Source organism: Magallana gigas, chromosome 9, assembly GCF_963853765.1.
Source record: "Magallana gigas chromosome 9, xbMagGiga1.1, whole genome shotgun sequence".
Lineage (NCBI taxonomy): Eukaryota > Metazoa > Mollusca > Bivalvia > Ostreida > Ostreidae > Magallana > Magallana gigas.
In genome coordinates this window covers 26,240,617-26,263,612 of record NC_088861.1, presented here as the reverse complement: position 1 = coordinate 26,263,612, position 22,996 = coordinate 26,240,617, and the positions used below count along the sequence as shown (strand labels likewise).

The 22,996-nt window shown below is 33.0% G+C and overlaps 2 protein-coding genes across 7 annotated transcripts; one reads left to right on the top strand and one right to left on the bottom strand.

Annotated features, from left to right (window-relative positions):
• The first annotated feature begins 5,083 nt into the window (after window positions 1-5,083).
• On the top strand, window positions 5,084-10,602 carry LOC105333723 (transcription cofactor vestigial-like protein 2). 3 transcript variants are annotated; one of them, XM_011436855.4, is made up of 4 exons: window positions 5,084-5,293; window positions 5,817-6,126; window positions 8,410-8,805; window positions 10,045-10,602. In XM_011436855.4, exons 1-4 carry the CDS (start codon window positions 5,219-5,221, stop codon window positions 10,089-10,091), a joined length of 828 nt encoding a protein of 275 aa, XP_011435157.3. In that variant the 5' UTR covers window positions 5,084-5,218; the 3' UTR covers window positions 10,092-10,602. The 3 variants fall into 3 exon arrangements, with proteins under 3 accessions (XP_011435157.3, XP_011435158.3, XP_011435159.3); XM_011436856.4 differs by lacking the exon at window positions 5,084-5,293 and adding an exon at window positions 5,411-5,497; XM_011436857.4 differs by lacking the exon at window positions 5,084-5,293 and adding an exon at window positions 5,475-5,507.
• A 1,441-nt stretch (window positions 10,603-12,043) lies between these two features.
• Window positions 12,044-22,774, bottom strand: LOC105333722 (17S U2 SnRNP complex component HTATSF1). 4 transcript variants are annotated; one of them, XM_011436852.3, is made up of 8 exons: window positions 22,661-22,774; window positions 21,926-22,075; window positions 21,224-21,578; window positions 19,934-20,142; window positions 18,524-18,693; window positions 15,812-15,908; window positions 13,340-13,429; window positions 12,044-13,224 (listed from the first exon to the last, which is right to left on the bottom strand). In XM_011436852.3, the coding sequence occupies exons 2-8, from the start codon at window positions 22,073-22,075 to the stop codon at window positions 12,847-12,849; spliced, it is 1,449 nt and encodes a 482-aa protein (XP_011435154.3). In that variant the 5' UTR covers window positions 22,661-22,774; the 3' UTR covers window positions 12,044-12,846. The 4 variants fall into 4 exon arrangements, with proteins under 4 accessions (XP_011435154.3, XP_011435156.3, XP_065926536.1 ...); XM_011436854.4 differs by having other exon boundaries at window positions 22,674-22,774; XM_066070464.1 differs by having other exon boundaries at window positions 22,630-22,736.
• Window positions 22,775-22,996: the final 222 nt, after the last annotated feature.

Below are 22,996 nucleotides of genomic sequence, written 5' to 3'. Positions count from 1 at the left end.
CAAATACCTCAGTAATAAAAGGAGTTTCCGCGCAGTTTGATGTTGACAAATTGCGGAGATCTATATCAGAAACCGCAATACTCCGATAAAAATCCAGCTTCCTTTATAATGGCCAAGAATCCAAGTATTTTGCTAACGAGATTTCCGATATACCAGAGCTCCTCTCTCTGTGTCAAAAAACTGCAAATGACCTTCATGCATATAATATTTGTGTTTGTGTCTGGTCATTATACATTTCTATGCATGTTGTTTTCTTTTTCTTCTTCTTTTTTGCGTTTTGCTTTTGTTTTTTTTTTAATTTAATATCCGTTATTTTTTTAAATGGTTTCCAATCATTTTTTGTTAAATATACATGTTCAAATGTAATTACAATATTAAATATTTTCAAAAGAAAATTAACAGACTTTATAATTAATTCGTTACAGGCGTGCACTTGTACATGATCACAGGTCCCAAGTCTTATTAAAAAAAAAGTTTATCTTTGGCCAATATAAAATATAAACTTTCTTTTTTACTAGATTGTTTGCATAATATATAAAAGTAATAGGTAAATGATAATCAAGAACATACAACTTCACTTTTATTCATTATTTTATATTTCATTTTTATAAAACTACTACAATATAGGTACTAGACAATACTTTAATTGGAATTCTGAATACAAATATTTTGTTGTCGAATGGTAGATGGTTAAGTACATAAAAACTCACCCTTTCTTTAATTTGCTCTCTTTTGCCTACGTTAACGGAATATTTACTCAATCTCATTAGAGGATTGTTAACAATTGAAATTCTTTTTCTACATGTATTATAAAATATAATCCTGTCTGAATACGTGAGCAATGTGCGTTTTCATGGCCCAACATTACTTTTGCTTGTTTAATACTGACTGCACTCTACCCTTATTGTTCCAAGTCACATAGGCAAGTTTGCAAGCAGAAAACAAAGATGGTTGTTCGATGTATTGGAACTTTAGAAAAATGATCTACAAATCTAAGATAAAATAATCGTTGGATGACATCAAAAGTGTTTTGTTTCAATCTCTAGCCATGCTCGTATTTTGAAGATAAAAAAAAGAAAAGACTGCAAGATTTGATTTGACAATGTCCATTTATAATTCTTTGTAATTATAATCTTCCAACCCCCGTTTTCCCTCGAAACCTGTACAACGCATCTCTATACCAGAAGCCCATGTGTCTAGTATAGTTCTGTAGACGTGTTGGACGAGCTAATCTCCGTTCTGATTGTCCAAAACAATACATGGAACTGTCAGATAAATATCTGGAACTCTGCAAAAATGTGTGAGAATGTACGACGAGGTTCTATCACAACAGATGAGGAATGTATGCCTTTCGCTGCTCCAATGGACGCGTCTTCTTAAGATCGCCATTCATATTCCTCCAGCAATTGTTGTGTCCCCAAGACCGACCCTGTGTACGTGACTCTGTCTTTCTAGCAACTCCAAATAAACTTTTACGTTATTTCACAAATATAGAAAGCATAGTTTTAAGGACTGCACACAAACCAATGTGATAACATCCTTCCGATGCGTTTGGTGAGAAATTGTCTTCTAGTACGTACATCATCAACTATTATATATGTTGTATCAATATAGCTTGATAGCAACCACTTGATCTTTCTCTTGATGATACGTGAAAAGTGCGATTGTTTTGGTCAACTCGAAAAGGACAATATCAATCGTTTGTCTATTGTATAATTATAATTATTGTTCATGGATGTTGAATAAATAAGAATATTTTATCTTATATATACAGACAAGGAAATAACGATATAGCTAGCATTTATCACTAAGGGGGTGTTATGCAATCTACTATTAAAACCTCTAATTTTGAATCGGAAGTAGGTATAGCGTCAATTGTACAGAAACTACATACAAAAAATATAATCGTCTTCCTAAGTACTACATTTAACATACTGTGTCATACAATATTGGTCTGAGGCTAAATGGTCATGGCTATTTTTAGACAAGTCTATACTAATCTCATTAAAAAAAAAAGAGCTCTTTTTAAAGATATAGTAAAATCTTCATATTTTTAATCAAAAATAATCTATTCCATACCTTATCGCTTAAGAAATCACATGAATATTATTAAATTAGTATAGAGTTATATATTGACCATCCAGTCTCTTTAGATATACTTAGTCCATATATTTGACCAAATTCTGACTGATTCTACATACTAGTAAGTCACTAGGACTCGTTCAACTGAGTTTGCAACATTAGTTTTACAAGTTTGTGTACACAAACATCATAACATTTAAAATGAAAATATTACGATATTTCTGAAAGGACCTGTTGGATATGCTCGCTAATCGTGCCACGATAAAGGAAGAGAGGGAGCTTTCGACCAAAATGTTTCTTCCAAATGTTGATCCAAGAGATTATTTTACGCGTTTTAAAACAAGGGGACAACTTATAATGTAACCCGAGCTTGAGGGTGGTATCTTGCAATAACAGAAATTATGAATGTCTCTTTTCTCCCTCATCTCTTTCGCCATAGCGCAGTGTGGTCCCGTTTCTTTTGTAAACCTAGAAAACAATTGTAATCAAGTAGCCAAATAGATAAACATCTAGGAACACAACTGATAGCTTCACGATATCGCCCAGTCTTCACAGGAAAAAAAACCTCTTAATGAAATGCACATGCGCCGCCCGCCCGATGAAAATTCACTCGCCGTGCATTTGCAATGTTTGGTCGCGGATATGGTTTTTGCTTCTGTCGAAAGATTGTATTGTTTTGCAGTCATCAGAGCAGGAGTCGGGAAGTACGAGCCGTGATTAGTGATTTAGCAGGGCCAATTTCTTTTTTCCTACTTATAGTTTTTTGTTTTTTTTTAAGTTATAACGCTTTATTATACACATTTTATAATATGTTTTGCCAAATTTAAAATTAATTATAAAACATAAAGCTGGTGGTTGTTGACATAATTTTTTAAAATAGTTCACTGCCTCAAATAAAAAAGAAAGTATTGAATGAATATCAAGTTATTTCACTGCACCGATTTTGAAATATTTCGCAACTTGATAAGTGAAGTAAACATTGATTTGTTTGGAGTTAGAAGTCCCTACCAATTATTGATTACTAATCCACCTTTATAGTTAGAAAAGATATTGCGGGATTGAATTATCAAAATTTACTGATTGAATTTTTGTTCTCCGTAAAGACTGGGAGGAGGCGGTCTAAGTTTCTTAACTTTTCCATAATCCCCATTATCATAATATTTGTACAACAAATAAGTTCAAATCAATTCAAGATATATTGGTGTATTTGGGCCTGAGACAAATTGTTGCGACCACAGAGTTTTGCTTGTGACATCTCATTATTGCAGTGGCGAGAAATTGTACTTTGCTAGAATTGGTCCTGCATGCATGCCACTATATTTGCGTAAAGCATTAATGTTGCGCTGTACTGTACATGCATAAACTTTAAAATTTGAAAACATCTAAAATGCGGACTATTTGTAAATCTAAGAGCAAAAAAAAGGGAAAGATTTCATGAGTTTTGTTGTTTGGTTTTTGCTAAGCAATTCCTGTAAATAACTATCGAAGATAAAAATGTACCCCATATGATGCCATTTGCCAAAATTTGAACTCTCCGCTTTGGTCATCCATTTCATTAATGTAATTTATCAGCACAAGATGCGATAATGAAGCCGAGGTGTTAATTTGGTATGTTAATTAACGGACAGTTATGGCACGAGAAAGGGTTCTCGATTCAAATCCCGTGGGGGGAGATGTCTATCGGAGATAGCGCGTGCTTTATGTCTTACTATAGATTCCGACCCAATGTGTTGTGTGGAAATCTTGCTAATCGAATGAATTATTTTTCTTCATTCTGTATATTTTTAGTAAATGTTTGTTTTGAGATAGGCCAATTTTAAAACGTTCCAAATTCCGCAGGACCATTTATACTCTCTCTCTCTCTCTCTCTCTCTCTCTCTCTCTCTCTCTCTCTCTCTCTCTCTCTCTCTCTCTCTCTCTCTCTCTCTCTCTCTCTCTCTCTCTCTCTCTCTCTCTCTCTCTCTCTCTCTTGTTGGGAAGATTAAAATTCAAAATAGATTTTAAAAAACCCGAATTATAGTATACTTGATGTTCAAGTAGTTAAACCAATTCTGTAAGAAATATACAACTACGTTGAAACTTTTAGTTAAAATATACTGTCAATAAAATTTATAAAATGTGAAATTAATTAAATTTTACGGTGTAAAACTGATGAATTGTTTTAGAAAAAATAACTAAAGGAAATCGTCTTTCAGTGAAAGGTTTGTTTATAGATAATTCTATTATTTTGAAAAATAATACTGTGTCCCCCAGTACGATTTTCATTTTTAAAACACTTTCACCACAATCGATCACCACATATCAATAAGACTTGCATATATAGGACGCAACGTTATAGTACAATGTACTAATATTAGTGACTGACATACGTTATGCACTACACAGAGGGTCCTATTAAAAACATCCAGTCAGTAATTCTTCATCAAGATTTTAAAAAAAACTTAACTTTCGATGTTAACTGAAATTGTTAAGCATATACATTGGGTTTTCGAACAATGTCAAAGAAAACAGATAAGAGAAATTGGAAACATTGCGATTCATATAATTTTCTAGCAAGTGGATAAAATATCCTTATTTAGGGTTATTGCATCACATTCTGCGAGTCCAGAAGATAAAAATATATATTTTTTTACGGAAAGAAGAAAATACATGTATTTTAAACAGAACGGTTTATAGCATTTAATATAAGAAGTGAAATAAAACCGAAATATACATGTAGCTTTAAAAATAACAACGACTTTATAACATGCAAGAGTTTGAAATTCATATCCACATCTGTTAGCAAGATTATAATCGGTTTCTGGACCATTTTCCATAAAGTGAGCACAGTTTGTATGAGGTGATGAGAACTTTTATCATCGGTCATCTCATTCCGCGTGTGAGTACAATAAAATGGACGGTTCTGATTGGTTGAATCAACGATTGTCTCTTCCCTCGCAGTGCAAAAGTGGGCGTGCCCACGGCGCGTGGGTATGACGTAGTTTAATCGGCTCGTGTTTCAACAACCATGAAAGATAGCAAAACCATTCTATTACCTCCAAATACTCCAGAGAAAAACACGAGGAATGTCAAAAAGATGGTAAAAATCGCCTCCTGAGAATGCCATCTCGCGCGATCTACCTTTGAGCATTGCATTATGACATCCTGCGATACGATGTATCAATTCTATAACCCGTATTTCCCGCATAAAACACCGTCCGGCGATTTTGCGGTGAGTAGTAGCAACAATTGTGTTTTTTAAAGAAAAAACAAATTTAAATTTTAAAAAAAACTAATAATCTTAAGAAAAACAAGAACTGGAATTGCGACGGACGGATGTGTATTTATCTAGAATCCGAGAAATATGTTGGAATTTTCCGGCATACATACCAGAGAGAGGAAAGCAAACATACCACAAGCATCTACCGATGTTTCGGTACAGAACGGTATTTTCTGGACTAGGAAAAATAGTTTGCCACTCGGGTTGATCTTCATTCTAAAGGATGTCTTTTTTCGAGAAAGAACTCTTTAAAAATTTTAATTCAAAAGGATGGATAAATTAAAACAATACGTTATAGGAATTCGACAACTGACTCTTAAAATATTTTCAAGGATATTTTGTTTAACTATACTTTTATCTAAATATCATTTTGAATCCAAAAAAAAAGTTCTTCAAAAGTTCGTCTTTGACTTTGAAAACAAAACAAAAAATTCAAAGAAGTTAATTTGATTTATTTTTATTTTCCTTTTTTCAGAAGTTTGGTTCCTCTGGGCTGACAACGGATCACCACCATATACCCCCCGGCGGAGCTTACCCTCACAGTTCCTTACTTCCGTGTCCCGTGGGTGAGAGACACGATGCTTTGGAGGGAGGGGAGATAGACCCCGAGTCTCAGCCCAAGTCCTCACAGTACCTGAACCCAAACTGTGTCTTACTGAGTTATTTCTCTGGGGACACGGCCACAGTTGTGGATGAACATTTTACACGTGCGTTGAGCCAACCTAGCAGTTTTAATCTGGATCGAAATTTTAGCAGTTCGTCGTTTTCCATCAAATCCAAAGCAGGCAAGTACCCATTTCAAATAATTATTACATGACTGTACATTTGTTAAATATTTATGTGAATCTGAAACTTTACAAATGATCCTGTTCTCTTTATTATTATTATTTTTTACAAAAACCATTCTACAAAAAACTTAATTTTCTATTAATTTGCGAGACGAAGAAAGGATATTTTTTTGAAAATAAAGAAAAGCGTTAAGTTTACAGCTCGGTTTTTGCTTGTCGGTAATGATATCTGAACCAATGTGCCAAAACATTTATCCTGCATCAGAAATTCAACCTTGCGGAAAATTGCTAACACATAAAACATGTATTTAACCATTTTGCGAATTGAAACCTCTCCCTTTTAAAAAGCAGTGGGGCATCTAGGCGCTGCAAAAACAATTATGAGAAACTTTAACAAATGATTAAGAAATAAAACTTTCACGCCTTTAAATAATCTGTTAAAAATACATTAGTTCATATATATTTTCTCAAAAAATGAATAACATGATTTTCAAATTAAGTTACTTGCAACATATAAACTATTGTACTAATTTTGATTCTTTCGATTCGCTCTTAGATTAAATAAAATATTAATCCCATGTTACTGTCTCAGAAAAATGATTAAGACAAGATTTAGAAAATTATTTCTCATTAACTTGATTATTAATATCCAGTTTTGTTCGATAATTTTTCGTATTACTTCAAAATGTACCCAGCCTCGATTTGACATTTCTTCTGCATGCAGACGACCGTTCAGAAACATAAATTGTCGTCGCGCGGCAGCTGTTCCTACTTATTTTCCACGGATTTCAAAATTAACGATGTCTGTAGTTAATAGCCAGAAGTTTTGTTTGTTAGTATGATCAATCGAATGCTCACTCGATCTGTCAACTAAGCTTCAGAATTACTCAGAAGGAATCATTTATTCCGGCCGCGGCTATCTAAAAACATAATAAGCCGACATTTCTAAATAAATTGAATTTATGAGCTTTCTTTAAGAAGTCTCTCCTTCTATCCCTCCCTCTATCGCAAAAGATTGTACATTGTATTTCTCAGTCACACAAGCTAAAGTATTTGAATATTTAATTGTCAGTTCCTTCTTTATTCTAAAAAAGTGTACATAAATGTACGCAGACGATTTAGGTCTGAAATACGAAAATTGTCTATATAATAAATAATAGTATCAATACTGATGTTACTTGTATAATTTGAATTTTTTAAGTTTTGCACGATGAGAAACATTTTAAAACGATGAGAAACTTTTTAAAACTGAAAATGAATACGTTACTTCTTCGCTAACGAAATAAACTCTTATAATAAAGAGTTCAACTGATATTTCTATGACTTCATGTAAATACAGGTTAAGTGTAATTATAGTTTCCGCGATTTGAGGAAATAACATTGGGAAAAGAAATTTCATATTGGTGTCTTATAATTTATACGACATTTTTTTATTTGAATTAAAAGTTTAAAACAACACATATAATTGGACAAAAGGAGCTTTAACTTGAACGCTGATACTTGAATGTAATTTTGCAAATTACCTGAAAAGGACCAAAGGAATGGCCGACCCTTTAGAAGCGTATTCTATATTCCCTACCCTAAGTTCATATGTATTTATACTTGTGACTATCAATTTTACTGATATTCTGTGGCAATTTAGACTTTCGTCATTTCAAACTTAGAAACTGGACAAGAAATAAGTAGAATTCATAAGATGATAGTATGTATCTACGGGTAAATGTACAATCAAGTTGTACATTTTAACTATCAGATACATGTAGCAGTAGATTAAAATTATTAAATTACAACATGTTGTAAATTTTGAATTTACTACTATCCAGTAAGTTTTTAGAAATTACAACACAACTGAACTTCTTATAGTAATTATTCACATAACATGTAACTTTTAATTCAAATTGAGATAATATACACAACACAGAATAACGATCTCCAAACGTCAATTTTTCATAACAGCCTAGGCCTTTGTCGTTAAAACACCTTAGATTGCGGGAAAAACTACAATGTAGAAAGATTTTGGGGCTAAAGGTTGGGTTCTATTGATAACCCATACAAAGTGCATGCAATGTTCCCACTAAGAAACTTTGCAACCTACAGACCTTTCGCAATATATTCCAAAAATTTTTTCTCTTCTTTAATATACCAACCTACGGGTAAGCTTTAATTCTATGCATATCATTCAAATCTATATAGAAGGCGTTGACTCGCACGGAATATCTTTCAATTTTTATTTCATATAAAAAGTGTTTGATTTTTATATTTTTCTTTTCTTCTGTTCAGAAAAACCATTGATGTGCCATAGGAAATTACCCCCTTCATTTTGGAACAGTGCGTATAAACCGCCGCAACTTGCGACCGGAAGTAACTTTGACTACTCACGTGACCCATACTTCCCGTCCTCATGGTACTCACTCCAAAATAACTGGCCCTACAGACTCCCACCCCACAGTCATGCCGACCTCGGGGGGTCGCTCCCCTACTCCTCGTTCGATGCCCCTGGGAAATTCGGATCCACCTATCAATCGTTGATGTTTCCAGGAAGTTACGACTCAAGACAATCTAAATATGACTTTGCAAAAAACATGGAATCCCTAGCGGGGTCAAGTAGTTATTACGGATTGTCCCGGTTAGGGATGGATTTCACGGGCAAAGGAAATGTGGAACCGCCAGTAACAGGTATAAAATCATTTTTAAAAAATTGGTCTTTATTTTCAAACAGATAAAGATATATGTTTGTTTGTATAATTATATTAAAGTCATTGTTCTTACGAATTAATTATTTCAAATATATACCAATAGAAGCTTTTGTATGTATTGATCGGGTTTTTCTGCTTCCAGTTATTTATTTGGCATAAATCAATTATTTTATTTCGTTTTTTACATGTCAATATGTAATATTTCCTCACCAAAATAATGAATCTAATCTACATGTAATATATTATAAGTTTACCATAAATTATTCGTATGAAAATATTTTGTTGAAATTGTTCAAGAAATTTTAACAGTAAAACATAGTGTTTGTGTGGAATATTTCGGTGCCGTTTTATTTTCACCCCAATTCATCTCAGTAAGCGAATTCAAGAGATGCCGAGTTAAACATCTATATGCTGAAAATTGTTATATGCATGGCTATTTTTAAACTCGGGCAAAATGTTCCATAAATATTAATTACTTTTACGACAACATTTAAGGGCGAAAAATATAAAACCACATTAACAGTATACTGTAACTAGTTTACATTATAAAATATACACGCACAATTTTATTCAAAATATGCAAGTACATATTTATGTAATAATTTAAAAATGTTTAGATAATAATATTTTTTTCATCAATGTCAAATAAAAGAAGTGCTGTTATTAGTTTAAAGTTAATGTACATAAGATTAACGGTTTTATACCAAAAATATAGCCTCGGTAAAAGATTATGTGATTCTTAAATTCTCCAATCACTTGTGAATAAAATGACCAATTAGCAAAAGAGCACTGCGTTTTACAAAAGATGTATTCAAATACTAAATATATTTAAGTCGTTCTCAATGTTCTTTGATGGAAAAGTATATACATGTACATCTCCCTCCATCACATCCCATCTATACATTTCAATCTTAGAAGGGTATTTAGCATTGAATTGAAATTTTGTTAAAGTATGAACAATTTTGCATTTTTTGATATGGTTTTTTTGTGAAACGAAGCCTTGGCTTCGCCGGGGCGCCAATTATCATTAAATTCAAATTAAAATGTTGGTAAAACTTAGCTTCTAAATCATTATTCTTGATATATATCTCTTATATGTGAATATATCCATCTTTTTTTCAGTTGATATTTTTTTTCTCTTTGTGGGAGAGGGGAAGGGGGGCGGCATAATCCGTTCACCTGATTCTATTACGATTATCACTGTCTCTCTACTTCACAGGTCTTGAGTACCAGCTTCAGTCCGCAAGGCGAGAGTTGTGTTGGTGACATCACAGCCCCTCCAACAAGCAAAAAACCCACAACAATAAGACAACAAACAACATTAGCTGCAACAACAATAACAACCCCAAAAGGAGACTGTGAAACAAGTCTCTCATCAGAAAGTGATTTATGACAGCAAATCGACCTGCATTTCTTCACGTCGTACATAGCTTCTGCCATTATCAATGAGCACGATAAATTGGTTCAAGTTTTTCCAAACTTGATTAATGTGTGTCGAGAATTCCGACCAAATCGGACCCTTATAAACCGGTGGCTGATCTCTGTAGTGCTCTGAACTATTGTACATGGCTCTCTTCATCGAAGTTTAAATCTTAGATTTTTTTTTATCGCATACATTTTCATTTTTCTTTTTGTCTTCATGTTCGATTCGTGAATTGTATATATTTTTCTCATGTGTATTTACAAAGATTGATATATGATCTGCAATATATATTATGATAAAGTTGTTACATGTGTATATACATGTACGAAATGCATTAAAAATGTCAAATCTATATTTACACATGTATTTGTTGTTCCAATTACTTATATAAATCCAATTTTCCTACACCATTGAGACGAATCTAGGCAATTATTGGACGACTGCACACATTTATCATTTAGCAGGATAAAAACAAAAATTTAGGAAAACGGATATACTTGAATGAAAAATAAAAGTGAGTAGGTTTAGCTGTTAGCACGTGACAAAACAAAGTCTTTAATACATGCAAACAAACGTTAGATTTAGCCGGGATTATCCTCCGCGCGCTCCGTATTTCTGCAGCTGTCATGGCTTCTACTCCATCCTTCATTCGGATGAGCGGTAGGCTGACTTGTCTCTAATTATCTATAACGTTTACTGTTACCAATAGTGTGGGCAAAGATAATTAGACCGAGATCCTTATCCCGCGCTGTTTGGGTTTCCTTCGCGTAATTTGTCAAATCCGTTGCCTTTGCCAGCCCATTTCTTTCTTTTTTTTTCAACAACAAAATTGTATATAATAAATTAAACTCCGGTTTCCCCCTTGTAGGTAATCCTAAAAGATTAAGGCCCTGATAATATGACACGGGCTTTGTTGTTCTAGATTGGAACTAATTTTTCTCAAGTTGTTCAAAACAATCGCATTTTTCGCAGGATATATCGCCAGAATACCTAGACGCATGTTTTGTGGCCAAATCATTTTTGCGATTGAAATTCATTCAAAGCATCATTTTTGTGTGTGAATTTCAACAATAATGATAAAAAAAATGTGAAACCCCATAATTCGCAGTGTCCTCCTTTCATCCCTCCGGAACCCTATCACAACGAACTTTGCATGCGTAAATATATTGCATTAGATAACGGTTTGTACAGTTTCTAGTTTACATACATGCATGTACATATGCATCCAATATGTGTGTAACTAGAGCGGTGGAAAACGTTTGAATGAATTATCGTAAGAAAGACTTTGTTATAGACACATCATAATACAATCTGTCGTAAAATGCACGTTGACACTGCGATTCGGATGGAATGTCAAGAGAGATCCCGATCAAGCGCTTCTCCCTGCGGGACGCCTCTATATCAATGTAATCATCTCCGATAAGTCCCGTACTTCACACCACGGCGGGGAGGTAAAAATAATACAGCTAGCTTGGTAACACGGTGTATCTAATACTCTACACATGTCATTGATAAAGGCAAGCATGGAGGACGTGATTGACAGATCGGAGCAGGCTGCTCGCTTTCTTTCGTTCCTTGTTTTTTTTTTCCTTCCGTTTTTCGTTGTCTGTCTGACAGACGACATATGCGAGTCCAAGTTACTGTTATTCAATATTTACAAATTGTCTAAAGTGATAAATATCATTGTGATTGTAGATGAGTATCGAGGGCGTTCATGAGAGAGAGAGAGAGAGTGAGAGAGAGAGAGAGAGAGAGAGAGAGAGAGAGAGAGAGAGAGATGTGCCAAGTGTTCAAATACGTAATAGATTTTTATGCTATATCATAAACAACAATGCATAGAGATACATTTCATACACGTACATCTTGATGAAAATAATTCTGAATGAAATACAATTATTAATGAAAATGCGCTCATATATTTTAGTAATGAATTACCCATGTATTAACACTTATACAGGGTGGGTTTAATGAAAAATGGGAACTATAGATTATGGGCAGTATGGTTGGAAATGGAATTGACCTTTTGAACATAAAATGAATACTAGTAGGGGTCATGTACAGGTACTGTCTGAAATGCAGCAACCTATCAGGTATGAAGTGTCTAAACTAAAAAGTTTTAGAATTAGAGGTTGCACAAATCTTTTACATCACTTGGTTCATCATGATACATCAGTAATTAATTTGTTCAACCTTTGCAGAAATAATGAACGAAAACTGCGAATTGAATTTTTTCTATGTCCAAGGGGCATAACTCTGTCAAAAATTGCTCGATCGTAATCAGAAAATAACTTGATCTAGATATTCTTATGATAAACCTATATGACCAAATTTTATTTCAGTATGTACAACCTCTGCGAAGAAAATGAACTGAAACTGTTAGTGGACCGACCGACCGACAGACAGCAAAGCAATATGCCCACGCTTCTTCGATGGGGGCATAAAAATTACAAGTCCCCTAATTTATTTATTTAATGATTTTATAAAGCGTCAAAATGACATTACAAGGAGAAAATTAAAAGAACGAAAAAAAGCCATGTTGCGTACATAAGAATGAGAGATGTTTTATTGAGGTATGTTCCCAACATGTAATTTACTAAACTACGAATCCCCTTCCGCCCCTGACGTCGTATCCATTGCACCCGGTGTCGTCTGCTTCTCGCTCTGGCAGACGGACGGCGACGCCATACTTGTCTCTATATCACACGCGCTGGCCGCCGCCCCGCTAGCTTCGGCCGACGATGGTTCTCCTTCCCTCTCCGTCTTTCTCTCTTTCTCGTCCTCTAGGAACTGCTCCCACTTCTTCAATCGTTCGTTCCGCTCCGCCTCCGATTCCTGGATTTCGTACTTTGTCTTTCCGTCCCAGGATTCCGCGCTGATCCGGCGTTTAGCGAACCAGCGGTTGTTCATGGCTTCTATGCAAGCATCCGCCATCTCCGGCTCTTTGAACGAGACGGAAATCACTCCTTCTGGGTGGTTCTAAAAATACAATGACAGCATTAAACATACGTTTTGAACCCTTAACACCATAGAAATGATAAATGGTTATTAAAAATGGTCTAATTAATCTTCAAACGCAAAAATTGACACCTACATCGTATAATTTGACATTCTTGACTTCGCCAAACTTGGAGCTCTCTTCTCTGACGTCATCACGAAGTTCGTTGATCAGCATTGGATCTTCCTGAAAAATAAAATCAATTTCTTGAAAATCGATATCTTAATCAAAGGTACAACTCTGTAAATGAAAACGTAAGCATTTTTCTTGCATATATACTAAATAATTAAAAGACTTCTAAACGACGGTAAGAATTGTTTATGGATAATAGAAAGGAATCCCATTAAGGACCCCCCCCCAAAAAAAAAAAAAAAATTTTTTTTTTTAAAGATTTCGCCATTTTGATTTTGCAGGTAAATTATCAAAATTAACAAACCCTCCCACAAAAAAAGAGAGAAAAAATTGCTTATTAACTATGGTAATATTTTTTTTTTTAAGATTTCGCCATTTTGATTTTGCAGGTATAGAAGCCTTAGCAGGTAGTGACAAGGCGTGACATCAAAATGTTTTCACGAATTCCTTTCGTCTGCGCGCGTGCTCCAGGCGTAAACAGCGTTCGTGCATCCCAGTCACGTGGTGTCTGCATACGCATTAATAAAATAATTGAATTACATCTTTTGAGCACCGCCGTAATTTGTTCTGAAGCGAGTTGGGTCGGCGGTGCATTGAATTTTGGGTAGTGACACATGTTCAAAATACACGACGTCATTCGCGGAATGCGTTTAGGACATTTCTGAGATGGCGGAGGGCTAACGTTATACGGCTTGCAAGGGAGTTCAGAATTCCTCAATGATGGTTTTATTACATAAATCTACTTTGTGAGAGCCTGCGCTAACTTTAATACTAACAAAGAAAATGGAAAGTGACTGCGAGCGACATTATTCTAATACCTGAGGCATTTTTGTCGATGTTTTGACTTCGCGTCTGTCGGTTTTTGACATGGACTTTGAATGAAAACATTATGTATATTAAACTCGGTCCTAAATCTAATTTTGCTGTCATAATTAAGCAACGACATTACTTTTTTTTCCTGAGCTTTTGCAAACATGCGTCTCGAGTTTCAGTTCAAGGTTGCGGAATGTACCTTAAGCTTCTCCGGAGACAAATATTGTTAGCTAAACAGAAAATTCTTTCACCATGTCGAATTTATAATGACAATTTAAAAAAAATATATTTCCAATTCATTGTGAACCTCATAACAAAAAATTATTTTGCATGTTAATTCAATTGCTTCTAGCCATAAACTTTTATTTTGAAAAAAAAAAGAAAAACCTAAACTACATGTATTTGATTAATTTTGAATTAATTTTGAAAATTTTTCTATTCTTTTCATACTCAAAGTTCTCCTTTTCCAGAAGGTCTTAGTTAATCAATCAAAGTACTGAAGTACTGACGGGAGTTAATTTTATCGATTATCATTTATTTTAAAATCAACTTATCTTGCACGGCAATTAGTTTCTAGTCTGTATTTAAAATACGCACTTTTTTATAATATGAATTTTTACTTTTCTCACAAGAATTTCTAGAAATCAACCCCATATGAATCATGTTGTGTAATATTGAGAGATATATTTCAAAATATGTATTAGTAATCAAAGCAAAAAAAATATTTATGGATCCAAGCAATATTGATATCGAACTCTTAGTCACGTTAAACCAGACGCTCGGCTGTCTCCGTTAATCTCCGACAAGCAAGAGAGCCTCTCTGTTTGTCGGAGATTTACGGAGACAGCCGAGCGTCTGGTTGATATATTAAACTCTGGCGTAAGAATACATGAAACTGTAAAAATATCTAATTGTTCGTATTATATAAAATCAGACTATTTACAAAGTGTTTATTGATAGGTTTCCTTGAAAAACAATGCTCCAGCATACATTACATCGAATTTTTCTATTATTTTCAAGAACTAAGTCTTGTCAGCGGTGATGATTTGTGCTTAGGTCCAAACACTGTTTCACTTTCGGTATGCAAGAGTAACTGCATAGGAGAGTTGATTAAAATCAACTCCCAATAAAATGATTCATGCGGGAAATAAAGATAGCGACACGGCAGCAAAAATATTCATAACCCGAGTTATGATAGTTTTTTCTGCATTGCTAATTTAACCATAACCCGCATTGATCATCAAGGAAAACATTTTATTGTTTAAACTAAATTCCTTCTTTAAAAAAAACCTAATGAACTGATCTTAATTAAAGAATGTGTAAAATCTAGTACAGTCGTCTTATTTGGGAACTGAGTTTAATATCATATGATTATTTCGTGAAGTCCGTGCGTGATTTTTCTTGGGTTGCTGAAGGTTTCGACCGATCGAGAAACTGGTTAGAACTGGGTCGTGTAAATTTCAGCCCTGTCACTATGTAAGGAACTATGAACAATTTTTGTAAGAAATAATTGGAATCATACTTTGTGGAGATGTAAAAATAAAAAAAACTATGAACATCCAACTGGTTGGTTAAAATGTTAAAATGTATTTTAAAAAAAATTAATAAATAATAAATACTTACATCGAATTCGGAGGGGGTGAACATGTTTTTCAAGATGACCACTTTCTCACATTTCTGCCTGGCCCCCACGGGACGTTCTGGCCGCCAGTCAAACAGTCTGTCGAACAGAGAAAATTGTATAAAGATGACAATGAATCCTAATAGTATATAGTCTTAATTAATAATCTCATATAGTACGATACTCTAAAATTATTAGTTATTCCATACCATCGAATAAAGGAACATTTTTTATAATATAAATGTACGTGCTTAAAACTTTGATTTATTTCGGAGAAGCAAATTTTGAATATTGTTTTCTTTTGTTACATTTCTTAAGAAAATAATGTTACATTGCAGCAAAATAATCTGTAGCTTCCATTGTTCCTTCTTGTAAGCACTATACATGTATATTTCCGTAATTTACCTGTGGCGACAATTTTGTGGAAAACTAACTTTTAATACATTTTATTTAAATTTACAGAGTAAAAAAAATGAGCATTTTAAGCATTATCATCTTTTATATTATTTAGCTTTTACAAGTACATTTTTTCATGGTGTTATTTTATCAATGAAGTCAATATTTTACACGTGTATCAAAAATAAATATATTTTAAGGATGTAGTTTTATCAGTATACAATATTTTATTATGCATTAAGAACTGAGTTTTCTTCATCATCATATATAATTTCTATATATCACCGACAATAAAAGTACATATTAAACTTATATGATGAATCTAAACAAAGTGGTTGGGTTTTTGTGTGTGCTTTTTTGCAGAATCATTTAAGGTAACTCCATACTCGTAAAATTCTCTGATGAAAGTTGAAAAACCGAACTGATTTCAACTAAATAGACTTAAATTTCATCAATTGTTAGAAAAAATATACATGTCATCACACTTTCAAAGATGCCAGATAAACATAAACGAAAGCATATTTTAGCATCAGAAACCATATTTTTTTTGGTTAAAAGTACAATTTTGTAGGCAGAAATTTGTTTATCTTGTTTAATTTTATTGTTAACTTTATCAGAAAACTAAAACTACAAAATATTTTAAAATCAATTGATGGGATAAGAAAAACTATGGCATTTAGACATACAACTGAAAAAAAAAGTCAGAAAAAGAGTTATTTCCCCTTAGCATCGATAAAATGTATAAAAAATGGAAATTCAGGATAAAATTAAGCTGCGAAAATATCTTAAACTTAACAGTATTTCTAATTACACCCATGTGATTATATTCAAATAAAATAAATAAAACTATCTTGCACAAATTTTAAAGAATTCAATGTTTTACAAAAAAGTATGACATCACAGAACACTGGATCTATATATATTTGCAGAATCGTAACTTTAAATTCACTGTCTAATAAATTTATTGGTGCACCAAACTGCATCGTCATTTGGTAAAAATATACCTTGAGGCACACCTGGCTAATACATGTATACTTTACACACACAGTGTTTACTCGCTTGTCCCAGATGATTAGTGACTCAATAACCCCAACATTTTCTGTCGTTTCAAAACACAGAAAAAGATGGGAGGAAGCCAAAATCTAATTTTTTTTGGCACCAGTTTGCTTTTTTTATGAATACATTTACACTTTTTTTTCACATGTAAGAGCTACCATGTCAGATGTATATTCTATTTGAACCTTTAATCTTAGACTAGTCTAAAAATTGAATGGAAAAACATTTCTTATGAAAATTTGTACTCAATGCATCAAGATGCATTCAAGAGATATCCAAACAAAAATATATTTACTGCTTTGAATTTTTTTTTTTTTTTTTTTTGGGGGGGGGGGGGGGTCTTTATAATTAAAAGCGGTCTGGAAAATTGAAATGTAACAGCTATTGGACAAACTCATTCATCAAAATAGGAATAGAATGTATACTTTCATGGAGTAAAACTCAACTCTTAATACATGATAGTACATTTTTAAAATACTTAAACATCTACTTGCACATGTACAGCAACAAAACAGTGCAAGAAATCCGGACTGAAAGTATGAGATAGCTACAAGTATAGGTTTTAAAAATTTGACAGCTGCATAGTAGGTTAAATTACAGAAAATCCCCATATAGTGAGGGATCTACAAGGGTACATTTGTTACTTTGGGGTGACAAAACTTTATCTTATGATGAAAATATAAAAATATTTAAAGAAGTTCATACATTTATACAAAAGTGTGGTAGATTTATCGAAGTTTTTAAAATTATTAAATTTTAAAATTATTTGCATAGTTTTCTTATCCATCCTAATTCTAATTATAAATTAAAACTAATGATTTATTTGTATTTCACTAAATGTACTATAACTGTTATAAATGTTAACTGGCATTGTATGGCATTGTAATATATTATGTACAAGAAATAAAGATTTATGGTTACATTGAAAATAATGTTAAAACGGGCTTGGCCCCTGTGTGTAAATATTCATGTATATATGCTGCTATTTATTATGTGGGAGATTTGTTTGAAAAGTCAACAAACTTCAAAATTCGTTTATCTTTTTAAGATTAATATTTCTGAATATTGTAGACAATAAAACAGAAAATTTAAATGACTTAAATTTTTTTGTTAAATCTTCAAAATGATTATTATGAGGAATTCCAGATTTTTTTATTTTTTTTTTATCATTTTTCATATTAATTCATTCTAAAATTAAATGAAAAGGTCAGATATAAATATACAAGTATAATTGTACAAATATACATGTATTCATTTCTTACTTCTGCTGTTTCTCTTTCAGTCTCTTTTTCTCTTTGTTTGTGAGCTTCTTTCGTTTTTTGCTGGGGTCAAAGTTCCCTTTCATTGTAAATTTGGCACGTTCCACATGGATTTTGTTACCTCTCACCTCGTAACCATCCAGAATCTTCAATGCCAGCTCAACAGATTCAACCTGTAAACAAAAAACACAAAAAGTTATCACTGATAAGAACAACTTGTAAAGATAGATAACTCTGACAAATGTACATATTTTCCTGGAAGAAATTTAATATCTTGTGCAATATTGTTTTAAATACTCTCAATGTATGTTTGTTCTGAAAGTAATATTATTAACTAATGATTTGATTTGCACTTTTATTATTTCTAACTTAGTTAGTAGCTTATAATTACAGGATAAAGTATCAAACTTCTGACCAGCAGATCTTGAAACTGAACAAGTACAATTGATTCTCATTTTATCTCTTCATTGACAAGGAAAACATGTATAATACATTTGTATACCAGATGATCCAATACTGTAAACCAAAAAATAACTTCTATTAGGTAAGCATGCAAGAATATTTGCCTAATTTCGTAAGACCCTCTTCATTGCCAATATTTCTCACCACAAACCAGACACTGTCGTATGGCTATAATAAGAACACAGGTTTAGATAGAGGCTTGATCACAAACACGAAAATTAGTTGCCAAAAACCAGTTTATCCCCAAAAATAAGAATAAAAGTTGGTTTTCAGTACAAAAGCTGATCAGAATTTTTTTTAAAAATATACCAACAAAATTAAATCAACTGTTACATCAAATGTAACTGAAGTTGATTATCATGTTCTTAATCTTATTTCACCCACTGACTTTTTTCTCCTTGTTTACAGTTAAATGAATAATATTAATATACATTAATTATTTTTACCATTTTTATCCCCCCCCCCCTTTAACATTTTCATAATAAATGTATATGGCCTCAGTCTTATTAAGGAAATTCAAAATAAACGCTTGGCTCTGATCAAAATTAGTAATTTCTATATCTCTTAATACACAACTTCTTAGCCCAAAATAAAAATGGGTTGAATTCTTTTACGAGTTTAATTAAATGAAAAAAATATCTCATCATACATTATCTAGGCCTATAAAAAAAATTGTGTGTTTAGGGTAACACTGATGAAAAAATTAGGTTAGGTATTACTAGGTGTTTTTTTTTTTTTTTTAATTTTATCGTAATTTTTCTGCATGAATCCTGAGAATGTTTGTTTGTGTCATATTTAAAAACTGATTATTTAATAGAAATACTATAAAATTCACAATCGGATAAAAACAGACATCTAAAAATGGTAGGATCGGGGCATTTTTGTAGGTTAGGTCGGGTTACCCTAAACACACAACCTTTTTTTAGGCCTTATTATATACGGTAATCATACCTTGATATAACAACATCTGCCATCCCCTTTTGGCTCCCCATTCTCGTCCCTGTATAACTTGAGTTTCAGAGCTTTGAGCTGAGGATCGAACATGATCATGCCGCACTTGTTCATGAGTTCCTTGAACTCCTCATCTGTGATGTCCAAAGGGAGGCCACTCACGTACACATTGGTGTTTTTTTCTTCATCTATGTCGAACCATTTTGGGACTGAAAGAGATTCAATTTGATCAATATTGGCTTTTAGTATTATTTATTCTATAACCTGAATAGAATTATAATGACAGATTGGCATTTTTTCTCTAAACTCAATTCATGGTCTATCTTCAAGCATGAAAAAAAAAGAGAAGTGGATTGTTCCTTTTGACTTACAATGATGTACAATGTGAAAAAACCCCAACAGTACTCAGTACAAACTGCATGGTATAGGTCAGTGATCAAAAAATGTAATTAAATATGTATGGATGATTGTATATATCAATATGTTTGTTAAGGTTTACTTTTTTCCTACATGTATTTTTATCAAGAATATTCTTGTATTTGTAAATGACTTTAAATGTGTGTGTTTTTTTTAAAATTTGCGTTTCTTTTTAATAATATTCACAAAACCCATGTACCATGTGTACATGTATGATATCTTAGATATAAAGGCTTCATGTTTCAGCTTAGTTGTTGAAAAGTGGGTCGAATAATGGAGTATTTCCTTTCATATCAATACACAACTGATCAAAATTAAGTGATAAATTCAACAGCTGTCGTTCATATTGCACATATGAGACCTAGATGCAACATTCACAACAATGAAATAACAGATATTTTCCCTAAAGATGACAAAGATTAAATAACATCAGTCAACGTATTACAGGTGATTTATATTGATGAATATGAAAATCATTAAAATTGATTCTTTTTTACCATATTCATCCTAGCTAGCAACAACATACAGCCATGCTTTTCATTTCCCTAGCTGGTATTCTGCTTGATTAATTAAACATTAATTGCTCCTATACCAAAATGCCAATTTTAAAAATACCTGGAATTTTTTTCCCCTCATGTAAAAAAAAATGGTATCTTAATATAAATTTCTCTCTACATAATCCATTTGCATAAATCTTTATGAGTTTACTGGTATATTTGAATTTATTAAGAAAAAAAAACAACTGTTACGATGCCAAACAATTCTCAGGTCTACATGTATAATAGAATTTAAAGTTAATGTGACAGTAACTTACCGACACCAGTGGTTTAAACAAGAGTGCAATTTCTACAATGAAATTCAGTACATGCGTACCTTCCACTGGTTTCTGTGCTAGGAACTTGCTGACTTTTCTCTTTTTGCCCTTTTTTCCGCCCTCCTCCTTGCCCTCACCCTCTTCTTGGCCCTCATCATTGCCCTGCTGTTCACCCTGTGGTGGCTGATCCTGGGGGTGGTTCTGGGCATAGTAATTCTTGTAGTACCAGTTGTAGTATTCCTCACTGTTGATGTCCATCCCCTCCACGTATTTAGCCCCACCCTCCTCCCCTTGCTGTGTATGGTAGGCATCCCAGTGTTCTTTGTTATTCTGATTCCGTTCGTCCGTCCCACTAGCCTGTTCACTGCCTGCTCCGTAATTCATCTGATACTGGGCTATGAAATCCTCATCAATCTGAAATACAAAAAGCCAAACAGGTCAATGCTTTTGATATTTCAAGCATTTCTGTAGTTTCAATCTTTAAAAGCCAAGGATTGTTTAAGAATTGAGAGTCAAACATTATATTTTATTCATCAGTTAAGTTCTACTCAAACTGTCCTCGTGCTTTTTCTTTATGCAAAAAAGTAGCTTCAATTACGTTAATTTTCCCCCAAATTCATTCTTTCTGCGTGGTTGTCATTATAGATGTATTATGACATTTTCACTTTTTTCTGGAATTTAAGTGATTGATTGTACACTTTTAAAAACTGTTGTATGATTCATGAAAAAAACATTTCTTTATTTTTCATTGTTGTACAAACCTTTGGAAACCATGCCTTCTTGTCATCATCCCATTCGTAAACTGTGCCATCAGGGTCCTTCTTTGTTAGGGTTCCATCTCTCTTTCTTCTCTCCAACTCTTCCAGTTTAAGCTGTTCCTCAAAAGACAGTTCTTCCTCCTCCTCTGCCATCTGCAATGAAAACCAAGACAATTTTATGACTACTGGGTACCTGAATTTTTTTTAGATCCTGACCAGAGACATAAATAACATTTATGTCTCTATCCTGACTGAAGAACAGTAAAAAGTATTAAAAATATCATATTCCCAAATTGCGATACAGTCTCTGCTCTGACAATACTTTTGGTTACAATTAAATTTATAAAAAATTGAAAGGATGTAGTGTTCGCAGACATGTCAGTACAATCTTAAATTTATACAATACAATCTTAAATTTATAAAGGCCTTCCAACAAAAAAATAAAATGGACAAACACAGCTGATTAATCATGGTAATGAACTGTTGAAGTGAATTCTAAACAGTTTTTACCTTCCCTTCCTGTTCAACAGCCTTTGCTATAACTCAATGTGTTCACACACTTGAAACAAAACGATCAATGTACGTTTTTCTTATGTAGTAAGAGAAAATTCGAAATTTTAAACCATAGTTAATCCGGTCTCCCGGAGTAAACTTACACACATGTATAAGTCAATTCTATTTTACATTAACGAAAATGGTGTATTCACGTTATCGAATGCCAAACAGAATATTCCTCACCTTGTTTAAATACCTTGAAAATTTTAAATTATATTTGGTTCGTTCACTTCACGTTTGTTTATGTTTTTTCATTTGGCCGTTCGGGTCTCTTTTCACTTAAAATATGTCAACTCGTACAGGTATTAAAAGATGCGAAAATCTAAGAGACCTGCAAAATCCTTTCTATGTATGAGTATTTTAGGAAAATGAATTAAAAAAATATTTTTTGTTATTTCCATTACTCTTGATTTGCCTATGGTGACATCAAAATTGATTATCGCCGAAGAAACTATCAGTTTAGGAACAACTTAACAAGTATTCTTTCGGATATTCTCTGGAGTCTCCTTAAAGACACGT

What these genes read in the sequence shown, in the direction of transcription:
- LOC105333723 (XM_011436855.4), top strand. Translation starts at nt 5,219, where the DNA reads ATGACATCCTGCGATACGATGTATCAATTCTATAACCCGTATTTCCCG. An exon ending in CACCGTCCGGCGATTTTGCG is followed by an intron (nt 5,294 to 5,816) that starts GTGAGTAGTAGC and finishes TCCTTTTTTCAG; the next exon opens with AAGTTTGGTTCCTCTGGGCT. An exon ending in TGTGGAACCGCCAGTAACAG is followed by an intron (nt 8,806 to 10,044) that starts GTATAAAATCAT and finishes TCTACTTCACAG; the next exon opens with GTCTTGAGTACCAGCTTCAG.
- LOC105333722 (XM_011436852.3), bottom strand. Translation starts at nt 22,075, where the DNA reads ATGGCAGAGGAGGAGGAAGAACTGTCTTTTGAGGAACAGCTTAAACTG. An exon ending in GCAGATGTTGTTATATCAAG is followed by an intron (nt 18,694 to 19,933) that starts GTATGATTACCG and finishes TTTTGTTTACAG; the next exon opens with GTTGAATCTGTTGAGCTGGC. An exon ending in CTGAAAGAGAAACAGCAGAA is followed by an intron (nt 15,909 to 18,523) that starts GTAAGAAATGAA and finishes TCTGTTCGACAG; the next exon opens with ACTGTTTGACTGGCGGCCAG.